The 27488-nt window shown below is 38.1% G+C and overlaps 1 protein-coding gene across 1 annotated transcript; it reads right to left on the bottom strand.

Annotated features, from left to right (window-relative positions):
- Positions 1 to 14944: 14944 nt before the first annotated feature.
- LOC148563614 (1,4-dihydroxy-2-naphthoyl-CoA synthase, peroxisomal-like) lies at positions 14945 to 16021 on the bottom strand. Its single transcript, XM_088486494.1, has 4 exons — positions 15918 to 16021; positions 15730 to 15874; positions 15533 to 15655; positions 14945 to 15142 (listed from the first exon to the last, which is right to left on the bottom strand). Exons 1-4 carry the CDS (start codon positions 16019 to 16021, stop codon positions 15032 to 15034), a joined length of 483 nt encoding a protein of 160 aa, XP_088342620.1. The 3' UTR covers positions 14945 to 15031.
- Positions 16022 to 27488: the final 11467 nt, after the last annotated feature.

Raw genomic sequence — 27488 nt, 5'->3', positions numbered from 1 at the left:
AGCATCGAGGACGATGCTATTATTTAAGTGTGGAGAGGTCGCCATTTCCGGTGAACTTTATTTTTGGTGAACTACTTTCAGTCTCTTTTTATCCTATTTTGTTTATTTTCTGTATTTTATTTTATTTTATCTTATTTGTCTTTCAGTACTTGTGCATTTTCTTTTGCTGTATTTCTGTTTATTTCTACTTTATTTCTACATTTTGCACTTTGGGTTGTGTATATATCTTAGACATTTAGTTTAATTTTCACTTTTAGCTTATTAGTTGTGATATAGAAAATATGGATTAATTAGTTTAGTTTACCCTTTTAGCATATAATAATTTGGTTTAATTGAAAATAAAAGAGTAAACTAGAAATTTTAGTTTTTCAGAATCACAACAATCCACCCACCATATATATATTGGTAAATTGACAACATTTTTCAAGGAAAATACTTATTTTTATAAGAGCCATTCAAAGATTCACATTGAGTTGAATAGAAACTCTTGATTTCTACTTACATGATATACATAACTGATATATGGTTTTTGAGCCAAAGAACACACAACCCATGAGTTTTTGAGCTTAATTGCATGGTTACATTTAACCATAATTTTCATTCCTGTGTGTTTTGCCCTTCTTTTCTATGCTTGCAATCTTTACTTTGTTTCAGTCTATATGTCCAATATAGAATGTATTTACATACTTGCATGTGATTGAGGCCATTACTTATTTTTACTCACTTATCCCAAATAAGCCTACCTTTTTAACCCCCTTCTGTTCTATAACCACATCACTAGCCTTAAGCAGAAAAATAAATTAAAAATCCCAAATTGAATCTTTAGTTAGCTTAAGATAGAGATTATGTATCAACTAAGTGTGGGAAAACTGTGGGAACTTGGGTTGATAGGAAGGTATTAACTCTATAAATCATTTGAAATTTGGGACCATGCTCATGTGAAACCAAAATAATTAAAATACCATGTGCATTGAAATATTGTGTGTATGATTTAAAAAAAATATCCCTTTTAATTAAATAAATAAATAAGGGGACAAAATTACCCCATTATTAAGTTTAATAGAAAAATCAATGCACATGGGATAAAATCAAAAATAAAATTGGTACATGAGTATGTGATACAAAAGTGAGAAAATTGGGTAGCTAGGCAAATTTTAAAATTGTATAGAGTATGTATATGTTAGGTGAGATCTTAGACTAATCAAGAATTCAATTTCTAGCTCACTTAGCCTTATATTTGCCCTCACCTTTACCTTAGCCCCATTACAACCTTGAAAAGACCTCATGATGTTTGCATGTATACATTAAATATTTTTTGATTGGTTAGATGAATAACAAAGTTTTAGAAAGCATGACTAGAAAAGAATAGAGTGATTAACCCCAAACACTGAGTGATTAGAGAGTAAACACAAATCCAGTGAGGGTTCAATAGCTCATTTTCATATATCCATGTTTAATTATTAATTGTCTTGCAAGTTTGTAAAATCTTTTAACTCAACTCAATTGTGAATGTGTTTTAATATGGTTTGGCCTTAGTTGTACATATATGATTCCTTGAAAATATGAATCAATTTAACCACATGTAAGCTTTATATATATAAGTGGATAGTAATTAGAATTGCATGATTCATTTAGGTAGCTTGCATTTAGAATAGACTGCATTGCATAAGATTCCACCATTCTACCTTCACTCTTTTCTCTTGGATTTAGCATGAGGACATGCTAATATTTAAGTGTGGGGAGGTTGATAAACCCCTATTTTATGATTCATCTTGTGCTCAATTAAGTGTTTTTATCAATTCTTCACCCACTTATTCATAAGATTTGCATGGTTTTATAATTCCTCCCTTATTCTATGATATATGTGAAAACATGTTTCATATACTTTAAAAATATTTATTTTAATTATCCTTTATTACCATTCGATGCCGTGATCTGTGTGTTAAGTAATTTCAGGCTTCATAGGGCAGGAATGGCTTAGAGGACAGAAAGGAAACATGCAAAAATGGAAGGAACGCACAAAATGGAGTTTTAAGGAAAATGGTAGCGACGCGCACGCATGGACGACGCAGATGCGTGCCTAGCGCAAAACGCAAGCGACGCGTACGCGTGACTGACGCGTACGCGTGACTGACGCGTACGCGTGACTGACGCGTACGCGTGACAAGAAAAATCTCCAAATGACGCGCACGCGTGACGTACGCCACGTGCAGAAAATGGCAGAAGTCGCCCCCAGCGATTTTTAGACCCTTTTTCGGCCCAAATCCAAGCCCAGAAACACAGAATAGAAGCTAGAGAATGGGGGAATCAAGACAGAATTCATACAAATTTCAAATTCACAATTTTAGATTTGAGATGTAGTTTTAGAGAGAGAGAGGTTCTCTCCTCTCTCTTAGCTTTTAGAATTAGGATTTCTCTTAGAGTATGGTTATTTCTTCAATCCAGGTTCAATGTTTCTTTAATTTATGTTTCTCTCCTACTTTTATTTACTCTAATGCTTTTACTTGTTAATTACTTATGTTGCCAAATTGGCTTATGAACTCTTCATGTTAGATTTAAATTTATGTTTAAATGCAATTTGAGGTATTTCATATTTATGATTGCTTTCTTCTATTTATGATTTAAATAATTTAGATTTTTTTCCCTTTGCTTTGGTTGAGTAATTGGTGACACTTGAGTTATCAAACTCAGCTGTTGATTGAAAATAGGAATTTACTGATTGATTTGGATCCCTCTAAAGCTAGTCTTTCCACAGGAGTTGACTAGGACTTGAGGAATCAAATTAATTAGTCCATTTGACTTTCCTTTATTTAGTAAGGGTTAACTAAGTGGGAGCAATAAACAATTCTCATCACACCTGATAAGGATAACTAGGATGGAATTTCTAGTTCTTATACCTTGCAATGGTTTTCATAATAATTAATTTACTTCCTTGTCAATTTATTATTATGGCCGATAGATGAATGGACTGATCATTGTAGATGCAGTTTAATTAACTTCTTGGTTTATTGTCGTAAAGGAACTATTTTCCTAAAATCAGTTGATGCTTCTTATGCCTCAAAGATTGCTGATTTATTATTTAAGCTTTTTAAGGATGTTGCCTTATTTATCGATCCTAAAAATGTTATTCATATAGTGACAGATAATGCTACAAAATGTTAGAAAATGAGTTTCTTAAGTTGTATTAGTCTCCTTGTGTTGTGCATTGTATTAATTTGATGTTGCAAGATATTGGAAAGTTAAAGGAAGTAAGTGAGGTTGTTTCACATGCTTCAAAATTACGAAATATATGTATAGTCATTGTCATCCATTGTATTTGATGATAAAGTTTACAGATGGGCGAGAAATATTTCGTACAACTCTAACTCAATTTGCTATCAATTTTATAGCTTTGCAGAGTATTCTGGCTCAAAAAGATGCATTGAAAACTATGATAACTTCTAAAGAATGGACAATCTCAACTTACTCCAAAGAAGTTAAAGCTAAAAGGTTTGTGAATCAAGTCTTAGCCTCTAAATTTTGGAGTCAATGCATTCATATTGTCAAGTTTACTGAGCCACTTGTTCATGTATGTGCTACGTATTATGGATAGTGAAGATAAAACTACAATGGATTTTTTTATTAAGCTATCTATAAGGCTAGACAAGAGATGGTGAAGAGGTTTCAAAGATGATTGTGGAGCTTTACTTGAAGATTTTGGATGCTCGTTGGGATTCACAACTTCGCAAAAATCTCCATACTGCTAGATATTGGTTAAATTCTTTTCTTCGATTCAATGTTGATAAATTTGAAAAACATAAGCAAACGATTTCGGGCCTACTAGACGTCAATGAGAAATATATAAGAATATTGAAGAAGATTTTGGAAGACAATTTACAATACGTAAACGAAACATAACGATGCCAGGTAAATCTTTTATTAAGTTTTATCTTTCTTTATATATTTGAAAATTCTGATTGCAATGCATTGCCTCTTTTGATTTTAATATCGATGGTAGGAATCTTATGGGACTGGATCACTAAATTTGCAAAAATTAGTCATTCGTGTTTTAAGTTAAACTTATACTTTTTTGAGTTGTGAGCGAAATTAGAGTATTTTTTAACACATCCACACAAAGAAGAGGAATTGATTAGAACATCAAAAGCTTAATGATCTTGTTTTCATTCATTATAGCTTGAGACTATAGTAAAGGTATTTTCTTAATTATTTACCTACCTTGATATGTACAGCACTTTTAAAAAGTATCGTTCATTAAATTTTAATCATTAGTTTAGTAACTAGCTAGATAAATTAATAACATAGGAACCAAATGAAAAAGTAAAGTTATGATTCAATTTGTCTCGATGCATTTGATGACCACTTGGATTGGCTATTGCGTTTTTAACTCCTGAAGAGGTTAATGCTCTATGAAATGATTTGGCAAATATGTCCATTCAACCAATTTTAGATGATCTCGGTATGTTTTTCAATTGCTTGAACATTTTAATTGTTAGTTACTATTAAGAATTATTCTTGATATTGATTTGTGAAACATATACAAATGTAGATCAATTAAATTTGGAAGACGATCAAGAAAATGATAGATCGAGTAACAATGCTATGGAAGATATATAGATGCAAATCAAAATAATAAAAATGTTGGTCAAGCTCCAAATTTGTCCTATGAAGATATAGATGTCGACTTTGAGATCAAGAGGCAAGCCATCCTAGTTATGAATTTGCACCCACAAGCGAACCCCTTGAGTTAGAAGAGCCTTCTCCCGATGACATTGAAAGCAATGTTGAGGTAGATTCCTCTCAACCTCATATTTATGATTTGAGTGACGGAGAAAAGTTGGGTAAACTTGGTGAGGAAGAGCTTGAAAGTGAAGAATCTTTTCAAAAGGTGGAAGTTCATCGGCGAGGTTGGACGGGAGTTGAATATGCTTTGTCAAGATCGTTGGAGACTTCTCTACCTAGGTTTCCATCTACTCCTTTATTTGAGTGAGTAAAACTTATCTCTATTAGCTTTACTGTCCCACTTGAGTATGGTATTCTTGAAACGGATGGCCAACTTAGGAAGCTTTGTGGAATGAAACGTAAGAGAAGGATGTTTAGTGGTTGGAGTTGCAAATCAAGACTCATCAAGGTTGAGACTTCAAGAGCTAGATGCAAGGGTCGGACTAGTGATCAATTGATTGGATCTAAGAGAAGAGTTTGGTACTTCATAGAGAATTCGGATTGCTTGCCACCCGGTTGGAACAATGATGATTGATGCATGAGCATCTTTCCTATCTTTTCCTAGTGAATTTGAATTTAATTTGTTGAGTTTAATTAAGAATTAATTATCTTTTAGCCACTATGGAAGCTACTTTGAGTCTTGTGCAATTCTATTTATTTTAGGTAGCATTTGGTTGGATTTGATGGAGCTTCCGCAGAAAAAGAGAAGAAGGCTATATAAGTCAGGAATGGCTTAAGAGAATGGAGAGGAAGCTTGCACAAATGGAATCAACACATGAATCAAAGGAGATGACAGCGAGGAGCAATGCGTGCGCGTGATTTGGAGCTTTCCACGGCGACATGTGCGCGTACCTGACGCGTACGCATGAAAAGCAAAGTCGCACAGCGACACGTGCGCCTACCTGACGCGTACGCATGACACACGAAGAAGATCATCAATGCGTACACGTGACTAACACATACGCGTGACATGTGTCTCGTGCAGAAAACACAGAAAACGCTGGGGGCGATTTCAGGCCGAGTTTCGACCCAGTTTTCAGCCCAAAAACACATACTAGAGCCAGGGGATAGCAGAGATTCAAGGGAGATTCACACAAGAATGGTTATGCCCACTCCAAGTTAGGCGTGGACCCTACGAAGCAAGTGGTCCCCATCCATCAATTGAAGACATGCTGATTGCTTTAATTAATTCTGATTTAAAACTTTATTTTTATTGTAAAATAGGAAAAGATATTATTTTAGTTTTAGAAAATAGATTTTAAATTAATTAGGATTAGATATAAAAAGGGAAAAGAAACTTCCCTTCTGGGGGGGATTCCATTCGACCTCTACCAAAATACATTTTATCAGAATTCTTATTTTTCTCTCTTTGCCATGAGCAACTAAACCTCCACTGTTAAGGTTAGGAGCTCTGTCTATTGTATGGATTGATTCTATTATTTTTCTATTTTAATTCATGTATTGATTTCTATTTCAAGAATTGTTTTCGTTCGTTATTTTATGAATTTGGGTGGAACGGAAGTATGACCCATGTTCTAATTGAGTTCTTGTATAACTTGGAAAAGCTCTTTACTTGAACAACAGCTTGAAAAAAATTCTCCTAAATTTTAATTATCTGGATTTAACGGGATACGTGACATATAATCCTTTTATATTTGGGTAATTAGAGTTTCTGTGGCATATAAACTAGAATTGAACTTCACTCTCTAATTGGAATTAAGTGACCAAGGAATTGGCGGTTGATGATTTTTGAGGAGACTAGGAAGGTCTAAGGAACTAGGGTCTAGTCACATATAGTTTGCCATGAATTAAATCTTGCATGATTAAAATAGTTAGTAAGAAAAGTCAATCCAGAAAATAGATAACTCTGAAGCCTTAACTGCCCTCTCCATATTTTATTCCCAACTTAATTATTCGCCTGTCTTTAATTTAATGCTTTTTGAACTCTCAAACACTATTTTTTGTTTGTCTAACTAAGCCAATCACTCAATCATTGTTTCTTGATCCTTCAATCCTCGTGGGATCGACCCTCACTCACCTGAGGTATTACTTGGTACGACACAGTACACTTGTCGGTTAGTTTGTGGTTATAGAATTTCCGCACCAATGATCAACTTAAAGATGGGTGTAGAAACAAGATTTGGGATCCCGCCATACAAGAGGATCAACTTTGGGAGCTCAAAGCTTGTGAAGAACTTCATCAAAGCTTGGTGAATTTACTTGAAAATATTGGAGCTTATTGGAAGTCCAAGCGTTGGTGGAAGTTTCAAGATGAGTTCAAGCACAAGCCACCATGACAAGGAGCTCACCAAATGTCCAACTTAAGGACTTTAACTAAAAGTGCTAGGTGGAAGACACCCCACCATGGTAAATTCTCTCCAATTTCCCTTTTGTTTATATTAGTAATAAGTTAAATTTCATTTTTAGTATGTTTATTTAGTTTAATTTATGGTTTAGTTGTTTAATAATTTATGGCGTCGCTAAATAAAAAAAATATGTAAGTATCTAAAAATCATACCACTCATGATGAAGAATCTGATTTCTTTGAGGATCCTAAAGGAAATATTGGCCATTTGATCAATGATGAAAAAGTTTAATATGTGAGTTTGTTAAAGTACTCTTATAAATAAATAATGTAAAAAAATTCTTGTTAAGTTTTATTTTCAATGTATTTAAATTTCAAGTATGATGTATATAAATAATATTTAGGTTAAAAAACCCAAATGTGCAAAGGGGATCCCATTTTTACCCAAATCTACCAAATGAAAATCTGAGACATCAATCCACCAAAGCACAATTTTATATAATTCGAATCAATAAAATTCGAATTAGGATTACACATAATTCGAATTGATACAATTCGAATTACTCCCAAGCACTATTCAAATGTAATTCGAATCAACTAGCATCGAATTATGCATGCATGGTTCGAAATATATTAATTCGAATTACTTAGATCACATGGCTTAGGGGAGTTCGAATCGAATTGATTCGAATTACTCTCAGATTGCAACTAGTTGTAATTCGAAACGTATTGATTCGAATTACAAGTGAATGCCCTATAAAAGAAGTTCGAACCTAGTTCATTCGAATCAATTTTCCAATCTCATACCCCACAAAATCCCAGAGAAAGCGACCAAAAACCAGCCCGAGAAAGTCTGTAGCAGCATACTTAGGCGATGGGGGACGATCCGGGAAGGCTGTATCAACTGGATGGAGTCGCTCATATAGCCGGGGTGATCAATGACGAGGTTAGTGGTTTATGATGGTGGTTTATTATATTTTTATATGTTAGTGGTATTGTAAATCGGTATTTAATGTGGTTTATGATAGCGGTTTTAAATGCGGTTTTATTGGCGGTTTATGTCAGTGGTTTTGGTTAGTTGTAGTGCATGCGGTTTATGTAAGTGGTTTTGCCCGTGGTTTTTGTAAGTGGATTTGCCCGTGGTTTAATGAGTGGTTTTGCCCGTAGTTTTATTAAGTGGATTTGCATGTGGTTTATTTTTCTAATATTTTGGATTCGGTTTGAGTGTGCGGTTTTGCTTGCGGTTTTGCTAGTGGTTTAGTAGAATTTACTTTTGCATGGGGAATTTAGATGTGATCTATGTTTGCGGGTTTTTTTTGCAATTCTCGTTGTAGACTGATATATCTGTAGTTGCATTTTTTTTTTTGGTTACTTGGTGACGTCGTGAATTGTATCCGTTAGTGGTATTGTGAGTCGTTCTAATTATGCGGTTCATGTAATGCGCAGCCCCGACGTTGCATATCGAGCATGCGGCGGCAGCAGGGGATGCGACTTGATGAGAGGTACGTTCCGTACTTGCAAATGGCAGGACTATACCATCTTGCGAGACTGAACGACAGATGGTTCCGATTGGACGAGCCCCTTGTCAGTGCATTCGTGGAGCGGTGGCGTCCGGAGACGCACACGTTTCACATGCCCTTCGGCGAGTGCACCATCACACTTCAGGACGTCGCGTACCAGTTGGGATTGCCAGTGGACGGACATTATGTCAGTGGTTGCCTGACAGACTTCCACGTATACATAGAGGGTGGCAGGCCAGCTTGGCAGTGGTTCCATGAGTTGCTTGGTGTGTTACCTCCCGCGAACCAAATACAAAAGTTCGCAGTGAACTGTACATGGTTCCAGGAGAACTTCGCAGAGTGCCCCGAGGGGGCAGATGAGGAGACGGTCAGGCGCTATGCCCGTGCCTATATCATGATGTTGTTGGGAACTCAGCTGTTTGCCGACAAGTCCGGCAATCGTATTCATATCAGATGGTTACCGTTTGTGGCTAGGCTTGAGGAGATGGGTGGCTATAGCTGGGGGTCGGCGGCACTAGCATGGTTGTACCGGTGCATGTGCCGAGTGGCCAACAGACATGTAGTGAAGTTAGCTGGACCATTATAATTACTTCAGTCTTGGATCTTTTGGCGTTTTCCTGGTTTTAGGCCTGCTGGGTATGATGCGTTTAGCTGGCCCCTTGCCTCGAGGTACAACTATCGTATTGTACTATTTATCTTTATTTGATTTATTATCAATTACTCATACAATTTTATGCTTTTTAGAATTATTCACTAATGCAGTGCCGTGTTTAATTTCCTACGTAGGTGGTCAAGTTACATTCCTGGGATTAGCGAGAAGGGACCTCGGGTGCAGATGGCTCGACTGAGGATCGACTTGTTACAGGCTCGGGATGTAAGTAAGCTATTCTCGTATGTATATGTTAATGCTTCTTTCAGTTTATATGGTTTAACGTATATATAGAGCTATGTCTCACAGTAATTCGAATCAAGTCCATTCGTACTATACATACGTAATTCGAATTAAGTCATTTCGAATTACTTTGAATTACCAAATGAGAGTAATTCGAATCAATTCGATTCGAACTCCCCTAAGCCACGTGATCTAAGTAATTCGAATTAATATAATTCGAACCATGCATGCATAATTCGATGCTTGTTGATTCAAATTACGTTCGAATAGTGCCTGGGAGTAATTCGAAGTGTATCAATTCGAATTATGTGTAATCATAATTCGAATTTTATTGATTCGAATTATATAAAATTGTGCTTTGGTGGATTGATGTCTCAGATTTTCATTTGGCGGATTTGGGTAAAAAAATTTTTCCCTTGGTGCATTTGGGTTTTTTACCCTAATATTTATGTTTAAGAATTTCAAAATCATTAAATGTGTCAAGTTTTAAAATAATAATAGTGATAATAATAAAATTTTAGTATATGACACTATTTTTATGTACAGTGTTTCTTAGAAAAATAATTCTAAACAGGAATTCAATTTGACTATGCATGTATGCTACTCATTTTATTATTATTATTATTTGTCTTTGAAGAAAATGACAAGGATATATAATGAAGATGTATGCTTTGCGGATAGTGTAAGTTTGCACATTATTCTCAAAAGTAATATATGTTTTACTCATCTTGTGCCAAAAGAAGAATATGTTAATACTATTATTGACTCAGACAATGTGATAGAAGGCTCCGGAAGAGCTATAATTTTGTTTTCGGAGGAACAAAATTCATAATAAACAATGCACTATTGTCTACCAAGTCTCTAAGAAACTTGTTGAGTTTTAAAGATATTCGCCGAAATGGATATCATATTGAAACAATGAATAAGGAAAATCATGAGTACTTATATATCACAAGTCATGATTCAACTAAAAAGGTTGTATTAGAAAAGTTACCCTCACTTTTATTATAATAAAATTAGTGCAATTGAATCACATACCATTGTAAACCTGAAGTTTACCAGCCCAAATGAATTTATAATTTGGCATGATCGATTGGGTCATCCAAGAACAACCATGATGCGGAGAATAATTGAAAACTCCAATGAAAAATCACTAAAGAACCAGAAGATTCTTAAATCTAGTGAATTTTGTTGTGCTGCATGTTCTCAAGGAAAGCTAATTTTAAGGCCATCACCAGTAAAGATTGGATTTGAGTCCCTGAATTCCTAGAAAGGATTCAAGACGGTATATGTGGACCTATTCATCCACCATGTGGATCTTTTAGATATTTTATGATCCTAATAAACGCATTTTCGAAATGGTCACATGTGTGCTTGTTGTCTTCTCGCAACTTGCCGTTTGCGAGGTTACTTGCTCAAATTATTCGATTAAAAGTATAGCTTCCAGAAAATCCAAGCCTTTGATGCTTATTGTATGACTAATGGAATAAGTGTTGAACATCCAATAGCTCATGTTCACACACAAAATGAGTTAGCAGAATCACTTATTAAACGCCTCCAATTAATTGCTAGACCCTTACTTATGAGAACAAATCTCCCAACCTCAGCTTGGGGTAAGCTATTTTACATGTCGCAACACTCATTCGTTTGAGGCCAACAAGTTACCATCAGTTCTCTCATATGCAATTAGCTTTTGGCTTGCAGCCAAATATTTTCCATTTAAGAATATTCAGGTGTGAAATATATATTCTGGGGATATATGTTGGATATGATTCTCCCTCTATAGTGAGGTATCTTGAGATACAAATAGGAGATGTCTTTAAAGCTCGATTTGTAGATTGTCATTTTGATGAATCAAAATTTCCAACATTAGAGGGAGAGAATAAGCTTCTTGGAAAGGAACTTAATTGGAATGCATCATCCTTGATGCATTTAGATCCTCGATCAGGGCAATGTGAACTAGAAGTTCAAAAGATTATACATTTGCAAAAAATAGCAAATGAATTACCTGATGCATTTTCTGATACGAAAAGGATAACTAAATCCTATATACCAGCTAAAAATGCTCCAATTCGAATTGATGTCCCAGTTGAACAAACAGCCACAGAAACAAATTCACGTCAGAAGCGTGGTAGGCCTGTCGGTTCCAAAGACAATAATTCTTGAAAAAGAAAAGAGGTATATACTATTCCTTTTGAAAAAGATAAAGACATAGTAAAGATACCTGCAGTTATTCAAAACTCTGATATAGTTTTGACGCTAGAAGATGTTTAGGTACCTGAAAATACTGAAAATTGTGAAAATGATGAGATATCAATAAATTATGTCTTTACAGGAGAAAAATGGGATCGAAATAAAAAAATTGTCAATAAAATATTTGCTTATAATGTGACATTAAATATCATGCATGAAAGTGAGGATGTTAAGCCAAGAACAGTCGAAGAATGTCGACAAAGAAAAATTAACCAAAATGGGAAGAAGCTATGAAGGCTGAGTTAGACTCACTTGCAAAACGTGAAGTCTTTGGACCTGTAGTCCTTACACCAGAAGATGTAAAACTTGTTGGATACAAATGAGTATTTGTGAGAAAACGAAATGAGACAAATGAAGTTATGCGCTACAAAGCTCAACTTCTGGCACAAGATTTTTCACAAAGGCCCGGTATAGATTATGAAAAAACATATTCTCTTGTAGTGGATAGAATAATATTGCGTTATTTGGTTAGTTTATCCGCATATCATACACTACATATGCATTTAATGGATGTGGTAACAGCCTACTTATACGGATCATTAGATCGTGATATCTATATGAAAGTTCTTGAAGGACTAAAGATATCTAAATCATCCAATGAATATTCGCAGGGGTTATACTCAGTCAAATTAAAAAGATCTTTATATAGTCTAAAGCAATATGAACGAATGTGGTATAATCGTCTTACTGAGTATCTGGCCAAAAATGGATTCAAGAATGATGATATATGTCCATGTGTTCTCATAAAGAAATATGCATCTAGATTCATTATAATTGCTGTGTACGTTGATGATTTAAATATCATTGGAACCCCTGAAGAGATTCCAACAATTATAAAAGCTCTAAAAGAAGAGTTTGAGATGAAAGATCTTGGAAAAACTAAATTTTGTCTTAACCTACAATCGGGTATACACAAAATGGGATCTTTATTCATCAAACAATATACACAAAAAAGATCTTGAAGAGATTTTATATGGATAAGTCACATCCATTAAGTACCCCAATAATCGTAAGATCTTTGGATGTGGAAAAGGATCAATTTCGTCCTAAAGAAAAAAAAGAAGATATCCTTGGTCCTAAAGTACCATATCTCAGTGTCATTGGGGCACTAATGTATCTTGCTAACAATATACGACCTAATATATCATTTGCTATGAATTTATTAGCAAGGTATAGTTCCTCTCCAATCAAAAGACATTGGAATGGAATCAAACAAATCTTTCAATATCTTCATGGAACAATTGATATGTGATTGTTCTATCCATATGAATCCAAGTCACAGTTAGTTGGCTATGCAAATACTGGATACTTATCTTATCCACATAAAAGAAGAGATCTCAAATAGGATACCTATTCACATGTGGTGATACAGCTAGTGTTTTTGGATCAGGAGTTTAATTCAATATATTCTGTCATCATGTGAACTGATTGACCATAAGATAGCTCTAACTGTCCTGTTTGAAGATAATACAGCATGCATTGTGCAACTTAAAGGTGGATACATCAAAGGTGATAGAACAAAGTATATTTCTCCCAAATTCTTCTTCACTCATGACCTTCAAAATTAAGGAACAATTGATGTCCAACAGATCCACTCAAGTGATAATCTGGCATATTTATTTACAAAGTCACTTCCAAAATCCTTCTTTGAAAGATTGGTACATCAGATTGGGATGTGTCGATTTCGAGATATTAAATAATGGTGATAAGAGGGAGAGGCTGTACTCTTTTTTCCTTAGTCAAGTTTTTCTTCCATTGGGTTTTTCTTGACAAGGTTTTTAATGAGGCAATCTCATCACAAAAGATATTGTACTCTTTTTCCTTCACTAAAGTTTTATTCCATTAGGTTTTTTTTAGTAAGATTTTAATGAGCCATATTCACAATGGTCATCCAAGAGAGAGTGTTACAATATGGATGACCACCAACGTTTCATCCAATTAAAGATATTTGGACAGTACAAATCTTTAACGATAGACAGTGCTATCCTTTCCAAAATTTAAAAAGGTTAATCTTACACAAATATAAATAGGAATGTAATAAGAAGCAATATACACATAATAATAACAAATATCTAGCGCTCTCTCTATATACTACAATATATAATTAGTGAATATATGAATCATCTCTATTGTATTGAGATAATAATATTAGTGAATATTGATAGTAAAATTTTCTATTTACACTCACAACTAGAAAATGGATTAATACAGACAGATTTACAGATGGATTTAGTCTTTATTACAGACGAATTTTTGGTTAACGACGGATTTCGTCCCTCTGTAAAAGCCCCATCGGAAATTATTCACCGACGGATTTTTTTCCATCGGAAAATTACAGACAGATTTTTAGCAGTTACCGACAGATTTTTCCTCTGTAAATTTTCTATCCATTTCCCAAAGGCGACGAACTTTCCGACGGATTTTCCGTCTGTAATTACAGACGGATTTTCCGTCTATAATTACAGACGGATTTTCTGACGGATTTTCTGTCTGTAATTACAGACGGATTTTTCGACAGATTTTCTGTCTGTAATTTGAACTTCGGAAAATCATCCCTCGTTCTGATTACAGACAGAAAATCCGTCTGTAAATCCCTCAGTAAGATAAAATAGAATTTTTTTTAGATTTTTCTATTGCAAAATGAATACTTTAGATTTGTTTTCTAAGTTTACTCCATCAAACACTGTAAATTGAAAAAAGAGAGCCAAAAATCACATAAATAAACATAATATTCATTACATGATACCTATAAAATTGGATGTTATTTTTCAACATCATTGGCCAATATCTCATTGTCTTAATAAAAAGATACCCAAAAAAATAAGATGACCATCCCAATGTTACATGAATGTCACAAATTACACTTAGCACTTAAAGATAGAATAATCTAAAATATTAATAAATAACTAAGTTGCATTAGCAGTATCAAGCTCCACATTGAAAGTTAATCTTGACATCTCCTGACTGAAATAGAATTAAAATCCGAATTGGAATTGGAGTAAATCAATCTATGCCAAAGAATCAAAACATAGAAAAACAGAGAGAATAACAAAAGCAAACAGAGATCAGAACAAAAATAAAATAATTAAAGGGTTCTTCACAGAGTGCGGAATGAAAAAGAACATTTGAAAGAACTCACCTGGGCTAAGCAAATTCAAACCAGCAGGAAGCCTAGGCACAACAACAGCATGATGATTCTGCACACACGCCAGAAAACCCTCAGACGGTTCAGGAAATACAATCTCTTCGTAAGATTCAACAACACTAGGGATCAAGAATCATACTAATCTTATATATTGGCATAATAACACTAATAATTGCCTCATAAAAAAATGCCAACAATCAATAAACCTGCAAGTCCAACACATTAAGGCTACCAATATCTTCATTATCAGAATAACCATCTGCTGTCCTCAAAGCTTGGTCACCACCACTACAAAATGCCTTGGTCCCCTACAAAATAAATAGGCAAATCAACATCAATCAAGTTCACACTAGTTTGCACATAAAATGTGAATATTCCATTCATGTCAAAGTGACAACAACATGGCCAAATGTCCTTTTCACTGGAAGCATCATGTTTAAAATAATCAAGGAAGGATTTAATTCGATGCAATACACTGACATTCAATTAAACTCATTTTAACACCAATCACTTGAATGATCATCCGACTCTAAGAGTAGATTTGATTGGATAATAGTATATCAAAATTAAACTCTAGTCAAAAGGGGCATCAACCCCAACCATTTGGCCTGAATCCATCTCAATTAACCTTAACTTTTGAGGTCAACGCATCAATTTACAGAATTTCTGAAAAACACTGGAGTAGGGAGGAGGCATACCTTGCCAATAAGAATGACAACCCCAATAGAACTATCATGCCTGGCATCATTGAAAGCACAAATAAGTTCCTTAACTGTATTGGGTCGAAAGGCATTCCTTCTCTCAGGCCTATTAATACTAATCTGCAACCACTCACCCAATCACAAAAATCCAAAATAAAAATGAACTTGAAAAAGTTGAAAGCTGAAACCCAAACCTTGGCTATGCCTTCCCCAACAGCCTTCTCGTAGATGATGTCAGTGAACTCCTTGTCGGAGTCAGCATCGGAAGCGATGACCCTCCAAACGACGTCGTGGGAGGGAACATCACCGTGAACACGTTCGTAGCTATCATTCCGGGAAGTTGAAGAGTCAGAGGCCAAGTTGGAGTTGGTTGTGGGGATGAAGAGAAGGGTGATCAGATTGAGAAGAGGCACCAAGGCGGTTGACTATGGAGGCGAGTCTCCTGGTCACGGTGTCAAGTACAAGCAAGTTCTTCTTCTCTGCCATTGAAGCTTTTTTGTGAGATAAAAGTTATGGTTAGTTACTTAGTTATGCACGAATAAAGGGAAGCATAAAGCATTGGTGCTTTTTTCTTTTCCCCCCTAACTTTTATTGAAATTAAAGGGATAGAGTAGATTGGAAGATTTCATACCGAATTTTTTGATAAGATAAGCTAATAAGGGGAAAGAGAGTTACTGTAACGGCACATATATAGGATAGGAACTATAAAGTTTTTGATGTATGGTTGTATACTCAATATAATTTAAAGGTAGCTTATTAGGTTCTCTATTTTGTTTGATTGGGATGTATTTAACTTGGTGTGAGTATTTTGTGATGCTATGGAATAGAACAAAATGTGTCAGACTGAACTAAAAATAGGGTTATATTTGGAAGATAATCATACATGTAACACCCTACCATACAGAGTCTTATGCTTAAGTCATAATTCAGAGATGGCAAGGTATTACGACCTCTAAAACAAAAATTTAGTACGTATAGTATTATGAATGATTGATTATAACTAGGAGCCTTTGAAGAAAAAGGGGTAAACAAAAACCGTAACTCGAAAACGCAACACTCCGAATGATAACGTAACGAGCAAAGGATAAGCTAGCGCAAGATCATATATATAAAGAGTGTCAAAAACGGGAATATCAAGACTCAAAACCCAGTTGCGAAGATAACCGGTCCGAGCATAGCAATATATACATATGATAAAATAAGAAAACCCCAAAGGAAACCCAAAGGGACACAAATACAGAAAACCTATTCTCCAAAAATCCCCTCTAGAAGGAGTCGTCACAGTTTGTATTATTTAATGGAGATAAAAGTATCTAAACAAGATATATAACCCAAAACAGAGTCCTGAGAACAAAGGATCTTCGCTAATCCAGAAGTCTCCAGCATGCCTCAACGAGAAGCCTCGCGTCCTGCATCTGAAAACCACAAAATCCGCATGGGTGAGAACCAGAGGTCCCCAGCACGGTAACAGCTTCCACATATATAATACATAATAATAGAGAAAAGCCGAAGGCAATCCTAGAACTTCCTTCAGATAATATCAAAGCTTATAAACAAGCTAAACCGTAAGTGGCAACTGACTAAAGATTCTTCAGTCTAACTAATACTTCCCTTTCCAATTCCTTCAGACCTCCCAACCACCAGCAGGAGTATAATATAGCAAACACAGTTATATCAGACAAGAGATTTACAAATAGGAACAGATAAGGCATTTAGGCAATTAGCAAGTAATATGCAGTCAAATAGGCAATCTCAAACAATTCATGTAGTATGCTTATGATGCATGCCTGTCCCTAGTGGCTGATGATATCATCTGTCGGTTATATAGCCAACCCGACAAGTCCTGGTAGCTAGCCATTGGACTGTCCCTCTGTCGTGTATCCCCAACTCGAGTTATACTCATCATAAACTTGATCATAATCATGATCCATATCCATCACCCTCACTGGTGAATATTTATCCATCACCATCACTGGTGAATATTTATGGGGGCGAGCTCATCCGGGCCTTTCACAGTGCCCGGCCACACTTACGACATTGGGTTAACAGAGCTTCGAGTCTCAACCTGGAGCACATGGTGGCTAGCCATTGCTACTACCCAGGGAAACCCTCATCTCCAATGGTGGAAGTGCCAACATTCACAATTCATTCAACAGCATATATGCATTTATACTTAGCCATAAACATGGCTCCGCCGCCACACGGCATAATCCAGCCATCCGGCTCACGGTTAAATCCATAACCAGCCAATTCATTAACAATTACGGCCATTCGGCCCATGGCATAACAAGCACTTCCACCGCCATCCTCCACATCTCACATAATCATCTTTGATCCTCATGGATCATTCATTTTTCCCTTGCTTCACTCGCAAGTTACCACATTCACTAGCCCTTTTCCTCATGCTAGGCATATCATAATGATTTAAGACATAAGTGGTGAGATTGGAGGCTTAGAAGTATGAAGTTTGGCTTTTAAAACTCAAAAATCAACTTTGGGATGAAAACAGGGCCACGCGTACGCGCACTCCACGCGCACGCGTGGATGATGCTTTCTCGAAGAACGGCGCATACGCGCCAAGTGCGCCTACGCGCGAGGGGTCATTCTGCTAAAAATTTTCTAAGTTAAAAGCTGCAGAATTCACAGATTCAACCCCCAATCTTCCGACGGTCATAACTCTCTCATTTTAAATCATTTTTCACCCGTTCTTCGAACGGCATGGACATCCCGGATCCAATTTCATTTCTAAATAGAATTGGCACAAATCAAAGATCCGTAGTCCAAGTTATGTCCCGTCAAAGTATGCCCAAAAACCATATTTTCATTCAAAACCACAAAGTGCCATTTTCAAAACAAGCCACTTTCAACTCTTTTCAAAATCAATTAAAACATGCCAATTTCATCCCTTTTCTTTGAAATCAATCAAAGTGTACCAAATTCAACAACAAGCCATCCTCAACTCACGCATTGACATTTTACCAAAATTCTCAAAACTACCTCCAACCATTTTAACACTTCTCAATCAAAAGGCCAAAGGATAAACACAATATTATGTCATACATCCTTCTCATCCCAATTTCTAACAATATCAATTTTCAATCAACCATCATTATACATAATCATCATACTCACCAACAATATGGCACCACCCATCAATTCAACCTCAATCATTCATCAAGCATATATCACAACATGTATTTTCTCACATATCACACAATCAAGGCATCAATATTCATAATCACACATATGATCACATCATATATCTCAACCATTCCACAACATCATCAATTCAATGCCTATCTTAGGGCCTCTAGCCTAAGTATTTCCTACCACATTACATATTAGATACGGGAAACCGAAACCATACCTTAGCCGATTTCCCAAGCTCAACCGGAGCACTTCCAAACCACTTTTCCTCAACCTCTCAAGGTCTCAACACCTCCAAGAACAGATTTTATCACACAAAACCCTCTTCCAAGCTTTCCAAAATCACCAATCAAGCTCCAATATTCACATATACACAACCTAAGCCACAATCATCATACCCATACACAACATCTCAATGCCCAAACCTCATAGAACAACAAATTACACTAGGGTTGAGAATCTTACCACACCCAAGGTCCAAAGAGACAAGATTAACCTTCTCCTTCAAGAGAGTTGGGTCCTATAACATCAAAGAACCCAAAATCTCAACATTTTTACTCATGAAACTCGAAATCAAGGGCTGGAATTTCGAACAGTAAAACGTGACTTACCTCAAGATTAATTGTATGGGTTTTGTAGAGCTCTCCGCGGTGAACGCGTGGCCACAAACGGAGCGGCAATCGGAGATCTAGATCAAAAGTTATGGTGGTTTGAAGATCAAGTGAGAGATAGAACTTGAGAGAGTGTTCTTCCCTCCATGGCCTCCATTTCAGCGTGTTTAGTGTCTCAAATGAGGAGAGAGAGTGCTGAAAACTAGGGTTTTGGTTTAGTTTAGTTGGGCCAAGGGCCCACTTTGGGTCCGGTTGGCCCGGTTTGGCCCGTTCGGTCCAATCTTGGTCCGATTTCTATAAAATTGGTACCGAAATTCTCGTCTCAATTTCCTCTATCATATTAAGCCATAAAAATAACATTTTTGGCTTTCTAGAATAAATTCTCATTTATGGGTTAATTAGCCGTTAATTAACCGGATCTTACATTCTACCCACCTAATTGGGAATTTTGCCCACAAAATTCAAATTCAAATTCAATTACCTGAGAATAAGTGCGGATAATCCGTTCGCATCTCCGACTCAAGTTCCCAAGTGTGTTCCTCAACACCGCCTCGACTCCAAGCCACTTTGACTAATGAAACCTCTTTTCCACGCAACCGTTTGATACTAGTATCATCAATTCTGACTGGAGCCACTGGAAGCGTCAAATCTTCTCTTAACTGAACCGATTCGGGTTCTAACACATGGCTAGCATCAGGAGTGTACTTTCGAAGCTGCGACACGTGAAATACGTCGTGCAGGTTTGAAAGATGGGGTGGTAGAGCCACCCGATACGCCACCGGCCCAATCCTCTCCAAGATCTGAAATGGACCAATGTATCGAGGATTCAACTTCTTTGCTTTAATCGCTCTACCTACTCCTGTGGTCGGAGTAACTTTCAGGAAAACATGATCTCCTGCCTCAAATTCTAAGGGCTTCCGCCTTTGATTGGCGTAACTCTTTTGACGACTCTGCGCCGTAAGCATCCTATCTCGGATTTTCTTGACTTGTTCAGTGGTCTCAGCTATCATTTCCGGCCCCAACAAGCCTTTCTCTCCAGCTTCATACCAACATAGTGGAGATTGACGTTTTCTCCCATACAAAGCCTCATACGGAGCCATTCCGATGCTCGCATGGTAACTATTATTGTATGCAAACTCTACTAACGGCATATACCGATCCCAACTCGCCGGTTGGTCCAAAACACAAGCTCTCAACATATCCTCTAGTGTTTGGATCGTCCTCTCGGATTGACCATCTGTTTGAGGATGGTACGCTGTACTCAAGCTTAACCGAGTTCCAAAAGCTTTCTGAAATGCACCCCAGAACCTTGAAGTGAAACGAGGATCTCTATCAGAGATTATAGTAGCAGGTACACCATGGAGTCTCACAATCTCCTTTATGTATAACCGAGCTAGCTCCTCAAGGGTGTAAGTCATCCGAATGGGCAAAAAGTGAGCTGACTTCGTCAGTCGGTCCACAATCACCCAGATAGCATCAAAACCAGTCCTTGGCAATCCCGACACAAAGTCCATTGCAATACTTTCCCACTTCCATTGCGGAACCTCTAAAGGTTGCAACATCCCGGAAGGTCTTTGATGTTCAATCTTTACCTTTTGACAAGTTAAGCACTTTGAAACATATTCCGCCACATCATTCTTCATACCCGGCCACCAAAACATCGCCTTTAAATCATGGTACATCTTAGTACTCCCCGGGTGAATGGAGAATCCGCTTTTGTGTGCCTCCTTTAAGATATCTTGCCTCAAAGTGCCAACATCCGGCACAATGATCCTACCCTTGAATCTCCATAACCCATCTTTTTCTTCCGACACTCTCCACTGTTTTCCTTGCTCGATAGCCGGTAACACCTTCCATAACGCTTCATCATTTTCATGAGCCTTTAGGAGTTCGGACTTAAAGTCACTCGAGATTTCTAATCGGCTCAAACACAAGGTTCCAGATACTTCTCGAGCACCAATTTTTAGACTCTCGAATCCCTTGAGCAACTTCTCCTCTTGAAGCATCATCCAAGAAGCATATAACGACTTTCGACTTAACGCATCCGCCACTATATTCGCCTTTCCAGGATGGTAATTTAACTCAAAGTCATAGTCTTTCAACAATTCCATCCACCTTCTTTGCCTCATATTAAGCTCTTTCTGATCAAAGAGGTATTTCAAGCTCTTGTGATCGGAGAAGACTTGGAACTTAACCCCATAGAGATAATGCCTCCACACCTTCAAGGCAAACACAACCGCAGCGAGTTCCAAATCGTGCGTAGGATAACTAACTTCGTGAGGTCTCAACTGTCATGAGGCATACGCCACCACATTATGATGCTGCATCAGCACGCATCCTAGGCCCTTTAACGATGCATCACAGTACACCTCAAAAGGCTCGTTCGGCTCAGGTAACACTAACACAGGTGCAGTGGTCAACTTTTTCTTCAATGTCTGAAAGCTCTCCTCGCACTCAGGAGTCCAAACAAACGGAGTGTCTTTGCGAGTTAACTTTGTCAACGGCAAAGCTAATTGCGAAAAGCATTTGATGAACCTTTGGTAATAGCCAGCTAAACCCAGAAAACTCCTTATCTCAGTTACTGTGGTTGGTTGCTTCCAATCCATCACAGCTTCTACCTTGGTTGGATCTACGGCTATTCCCTTCTTACTCACCACGTGACCCAAAAACTTCACCTCGCTCTTCCAGAACTCACACTTAGACAGTTTCGCATAGAGTTTCTTCTCCTTTAAAATCTACAACACGGTCCGCAAGTGTTCCGCATGCTCTTCTTCAGTCTTGGAGTAAATTAGTATATCGTCAATGAAGACAACCACGAATTTATCCAGAAACGGACGGAACACTCTATTCATGTAATCCATGAATGCTGCAGGAGCGTTCGTCAACCCAAAGGACATTACAGTGTACTCGTAATGACCATAACGAGTCCTGAAAGCGGTCTTAGGGATATCCTCACCCCTCACCCTTATCTGGTGAAAATCGGATCGCAAATCGATCTTGGAGAAAACCCCAGCTCCTTGTAACTGATCCATGAGATCATCAATCCTCGGCAATGGGTACTTATTCTTTATTGTAACCTTGTTCAGCTGCCTGTAATCCACACAGAGCCGCATACTTCCATCTTTCTTCTTCACCAGTAACACTGGAGCACCCCACGGGGAAACACTTGGTCGAATAAAGTTCTTACCCAACAATTCCTCTAACTAAGACTTTAGCTCGGCCATCTCTAATGGTGACATTCTATAAGGAGCACTTGAGATTGGTCCCACCCCAGGCACCAATTCAATAGCAAACTCGACCTCTCGGTTAGGTGGAAATTCCTCAATATCATCGGGAAACACTTCCGGAAAATCACACACTACCGGAATCTGATCCAACTTTTGATCATCACCCGAAACACCAGCGGTTAACAACAGGATACCCTAACATTCGATTCCAGAACAGTTCACCATCATCGAATTCAAGTAATAATTATTCACCACGACCGGTCCTTCTGTATCTTTCGGCATAAAGTACACCGACTTTGTAGAACAATCAAGCAGGACATGATTCTTAGATAACCAGTCCAATCCCAAGATAAGATCAAGACCGATCATCGGTAAGCAGATTAAATTATGGACAAAATCACGCTGCTTGAACCTAAACGAAACTTTCGGGCATCCTAGCCTAGTTACCATGGCTTCATGGGTAGCATTATACACTTTTAAGTCATAACCTAAGATTACGATCTTCAACCCTAACTCATGGGCTTTCTCAAATGCAATGAATGAATGCGATGCTCCCGAATCAAATAAAGCATTTAAAGTTTGACCAGCCATTTCACAGTTACCTCGAATGAGTGTCTTGGATCCCTCTGCACCCACAGCTGAGGTGGTGAACACCCAACCAGTCTGTTGTGCTTTCCCAGCACCTTGCTTTTGCTTCTCTGGACAACTTGCGGCTTTATGCCCCGCCTTTCCACAATTGTAGCACAAACCCCATCCGGCCTTGCATGGTACTCCCGGATGGTGACTCCCACACCTAGTACAAGCTTGATCATTCTGAGGCTGCTTCCCAAACCTTTTTTCCTTGGGAGTAGTTGTTGTTGGGCCTCCTAAAAGAACCTTCCCTCTTGAAAGACGGACCTCTAGGTGCAAAGCTCTTGCCTCGGTTCTGTGGAAACGATCCTTTGTGACTTCCTTTCTCAGCGGCTGCCCTCTTCACACACTCTTCAGTAACCCTACACTTGTTCACCAACTCGGAGAAAGTTCTAATCTCCATTGGTCCCACTGAACTGAAAATATCACTCCGGAGTCCTCCTTCGTACTTAACACACTTCCATTCCTCATATTCCACCGGAGTCCCTTGACACATACGAGAGAATCTGAACAGCTCCTCAAACTTGTCAGTATACTCAGATACAGACATAGTACCCTGCTTCAGCTGCAACAATTCAAGCTCCTTGGCCGTCCTAGCAGAAGTCGGAAAGTACTTCTTATAGGATTCCTCTTGGAAGACATTCCAGGTGATATAATCATCACCCTGCTGCAGGAGGCGTCGGATTCCTTGCCACCAATGCGACGCTTCCCCAGTGAGCAAATAGGTAGCGAACTCTACACGCTGCCCTTCAGGTACCACCTGCGCTTGCAGTGCTCGTTCCATGGCTTGAAACCATGTATCGGCTTCAGTCGGACTAGTGGTTCCCTTGAACTTAGGGGGATTAACCTTCAAAAAGTTTGCCAGTGTCATCGGGCCCTGAACTCTACCTCCGTCATTACCATGGTTGTTCATCTGTTGACCAAGAGCCTCAGCAGTTGCTTGCATAGCAGCAGCCATGTTCTCCAACGCAGTCATAAAGTTCACCGGGTTATTAGGGTTAGTCTCCGGCGCACGAGCATTCGTATGTCCTCTCCCACGGCCTCTACCGCGTCCACGAGGCGCCATCTGGTTCCTATACACACCAAACAATCGATATTAAGTTGATCAGTCTCAATATCGGAAGTTTAGTGCTTCAAAGTCCCAAATGCATGCTCATGAACGTTTATGCCAACTATATCAAGTAGATATACTAACAGCACATAACACACATACAGAGAATGCACAGAAGCATAGTCAGTCCATTCCTCAGGCTCTACAGGAACGAACTGCTCTGATACCATACTGTAACACCCTACCATACAGAGTCTTATGCTTAAGTCATAATTCAGAGATGGCAAGGTATTACGACCTCTAAAACAAAAATTTAGTACGTATAGTATTATGAATGATTGATTATAACTAGGAGCCTTTGAAGAAAAAGGGGTAAACAAAAATCGTAACTCGAAAACGCAACACTCCGAATGATAACGTAACGAGCAAAGGATAAGCTAGCGCAAGATCATATATATAAAGAGTGTCAAAAACGGGAATATCAAGACTCAAAACCCAGTTGCGAAGATAACCGGTCCGAGCATAGCAATATATACATATGATAAAATAAGAAAACCCCAAAGGAAACCCAAAGGGACACAAATACAGAAAACCTATTCTCCAAAAATCCCCTCTAGAAGGAGTCGTCACAGTTTGTATTATTTAATGGAGATAAAAGTATCTAAACAAGATATATAACCCAAAACAGAGTCCTGAGAACAAAGGATCTTCGCTAATCCAGAAGTCTCCAGCATGCCTCAACGAGAAGCCTCGCGTCCTGCATCTGAAAACCACAAAATCCGCATGGGTGAGAACCAAAGGTCCCCAGCACGGTAACAGCTTCCACATATATAATACATAATAATAGAGAAAAGCCGAAGGCAATCCTAGAACTTCCTTCAGATAATATCAAAGCTTATAAACAAGCTAAACCGTAAGTGGCAACTGACTAAAGATTCTTCAGTCTAACTAATACTTCCCTTTCCAATTCCTTCAGACCTCCCAACCACCAGCAGGAGTATAATATAGCAAACACAGTTATATCAGACAAGAGATTTACAAATAGGAACAGATAAGGCATTTAGGCAATTAGCAAGTAATATGCAGTCAAATAGGCAATCTCAAACAATTCATGTAGTATGCTTATGATGCATGCCTGTCCCTAGTGGCTGATGATATCATCTGTCGGTTATATAGCCAACCCGACAAGTCCTGGTAGCTAGCCATTGGACTGTCCCTCTGTCGTGCATCCCCAACTCGAGTTATACTCATCATAAACTTGATCATAATCATGATCCATATCCATCACCCTCACTGGTGAATATTTATCCATCACCATCACTGGTGAATATTTATGGGGGCGAGCTCATCCGGGCCTTTCACAGTGCCCGGCCACACTTACGACATTGGGTTAACAGAGCTTCGAGTCTCAACCTGGAGCACATGGTGGCTAGCCATTGCTACTACCCAGGGAAACCCTCATCTCCAATGGTGGAAGTGCCAACATTCACAATTCATTCAACAGCATATATGCATTTATACTTAGCCATAAACATGGCTCCGCCGCCACACGGCATAATCCAGCCATCCGGCTCACAGTTAAATCCATAACCAGCCAATTCATTACCAATTACGGCCATTCGGCCCATGGCATAACAAGCACTTCCACCGCCATCCTCCACATCTCACATAATCATCTTTGATCCTCATGGATCATTCATTTTTCCCTTGCTTCACTCGCAAGTTACCACATTCACTAGCCCTTTTCCTCATGCTAGGCATATCATAATGATTTAAGACATAAGTGGTGAGATTGGAGGCTTAGAAGTATGAAGTTTGGCTTTTAAAACTCAAAAATCAACTTTGGGATGAAAACAGGGCCACGCGTACGCGCACTCCACGCGCACGCGTGGATGATGCTTTCTCGAAGAACGGCGCATACGCGCCAAGTGCGCCTACGCGCGAGGGGTCATTCTGCTAAAAATTTTCTAAGTTAAAAGCTGCAGAATTCACAGATTCAACCCCCAATCTTCCGACGGTCATAACTCTCTCATTTTAAATCATTTTTCACCCGTTCTTCGAACGGCATGGACATCCCGGATCCAATTTCATTTCTAAACAGAATTGGCACAAATCAAAGATCCGTAGTCCAAGTTATGTCCCGTCAAAGTATGCCCAAAAACCATATTTTCATTCAAAACCACAAAGTGCCATTTTCAAAACAAGCCACTTTCAACTCTTTTCAAAATCAATTAAAACATGCCAATTTCATCCTTTTTCTTTGAAATCAATCAAAGTGTACCAAATTCAACAACAAGCCATCCTCAACTCACGCATTGACATTTTACCAAAATTCTCAAAACTACCTCCAACCATTTTAACACTTCTCAATCAAAAGGCCAAAGGATAAACACAATATTATGTCATACATCCTTCTCATCCCAATTTCTAACAATATCAATTTTCAATCAACCATCATTATACATAATCATCATACTCACCAACAATATGGCACCACCCATCAATTCAACCTCAATCATTCATCAAGCATATATCACAACATGCATTTTCTCACATATCACACAATCAAGGCATCAATATTCATAATCACACATATGATCACATCATATATCTCAACCATTCCACAACATCATCAATTCAATGCCTATCTTAGGGCCTCTAGCCTAAGTATTTCCTACCACATTACATATTAGATACGGGAAACCGAAACCATACCTTAGCCGATTTCCCAAGCTCAACCGGAGCACTTCCAAACCACTTTTCCTCAAGCTCTCAAGGTCTCAACACCTCCAAGAACAGATTTTATCACACAAAACCCTCTTCCAAGCTTTCCAAAATCACCAATCAAGCTCCAATATTCACATATACACAACCTAAGCCACAATCATCATACCCATACACAACATCTCAATGCCCAAACCTCATAGAACAACAAATTACACTAGGGTTGAGAATCTTACCACACCCAAGGTCCAAAGAGACAAGATTAACCTTCTCCTTCAAGAGAGTTGGGTCCTATAACATCAAAGAACCCAAAATCTCAACATTTTTACTCATGAAACTCGAAATCAAGGGCTGGAATTTCGAACAGTAAAACGTGACTTACCTCAAGATTAATTGTATGGGTTTTGTAGAGCTCTCCGCGGTGAACGCGTGGCCGTAAACGGAGCGGCAATCGGAGCTCTAGATCAAAAGTTATGGTGGTTTGAAGATCAAGTGAGAGATAGAACTTGAGAGAGTGTTCTTCCCTCCATGGCCTCCATTTCAGCGTGTTTAGTGTCTCAAAT

The sequence above is a fragment of the Arachis ipaensis genome, chromosome B5 (assembly GCF_059453495.1).
Source record: "Arachis ipaensis isolate K30076 ecotype BB chromosome B5, ASM5945349v1, whole genome shotgun sequence".
Classification (NCBI taxonomy): Eukaryota; Viridiplantae; Streptophyta; class Magnoliopsida; order Fabales; family Fabaceae; genus Arachis; species Arachis ipaensis.
Note: the sequence above shows the minus strand (reverse complement) of the source record. Positions and strands in the feature narration are given on the sequence as shown.

Excerpts from the sequence above, each read along its gene's own strand:
- LOC148563614 (XM_088486494.1), bottom strand. The coding sequence starts at position 16,021 with ATGGCAGAGAAGAAGAACTTGCTTGTACTTGACACCGTGACCAGGAGA. Across the intron at positions 15,875-15,917 it reads CAATCTGATCACCCTTCTCT|TTCCCGGAATGATAGCTACG; the intron begins TCATCCCCACAA and ends TGACTCTTCAAC. Across the intron at positions 15,656-15,729 it reads TTGGGGAAGGCATAGCCAAG|ATTAGTATTAATAGGCCTGA; the intron begins GTTTGGGTTTCA and ends GAGTGGTTGCAG.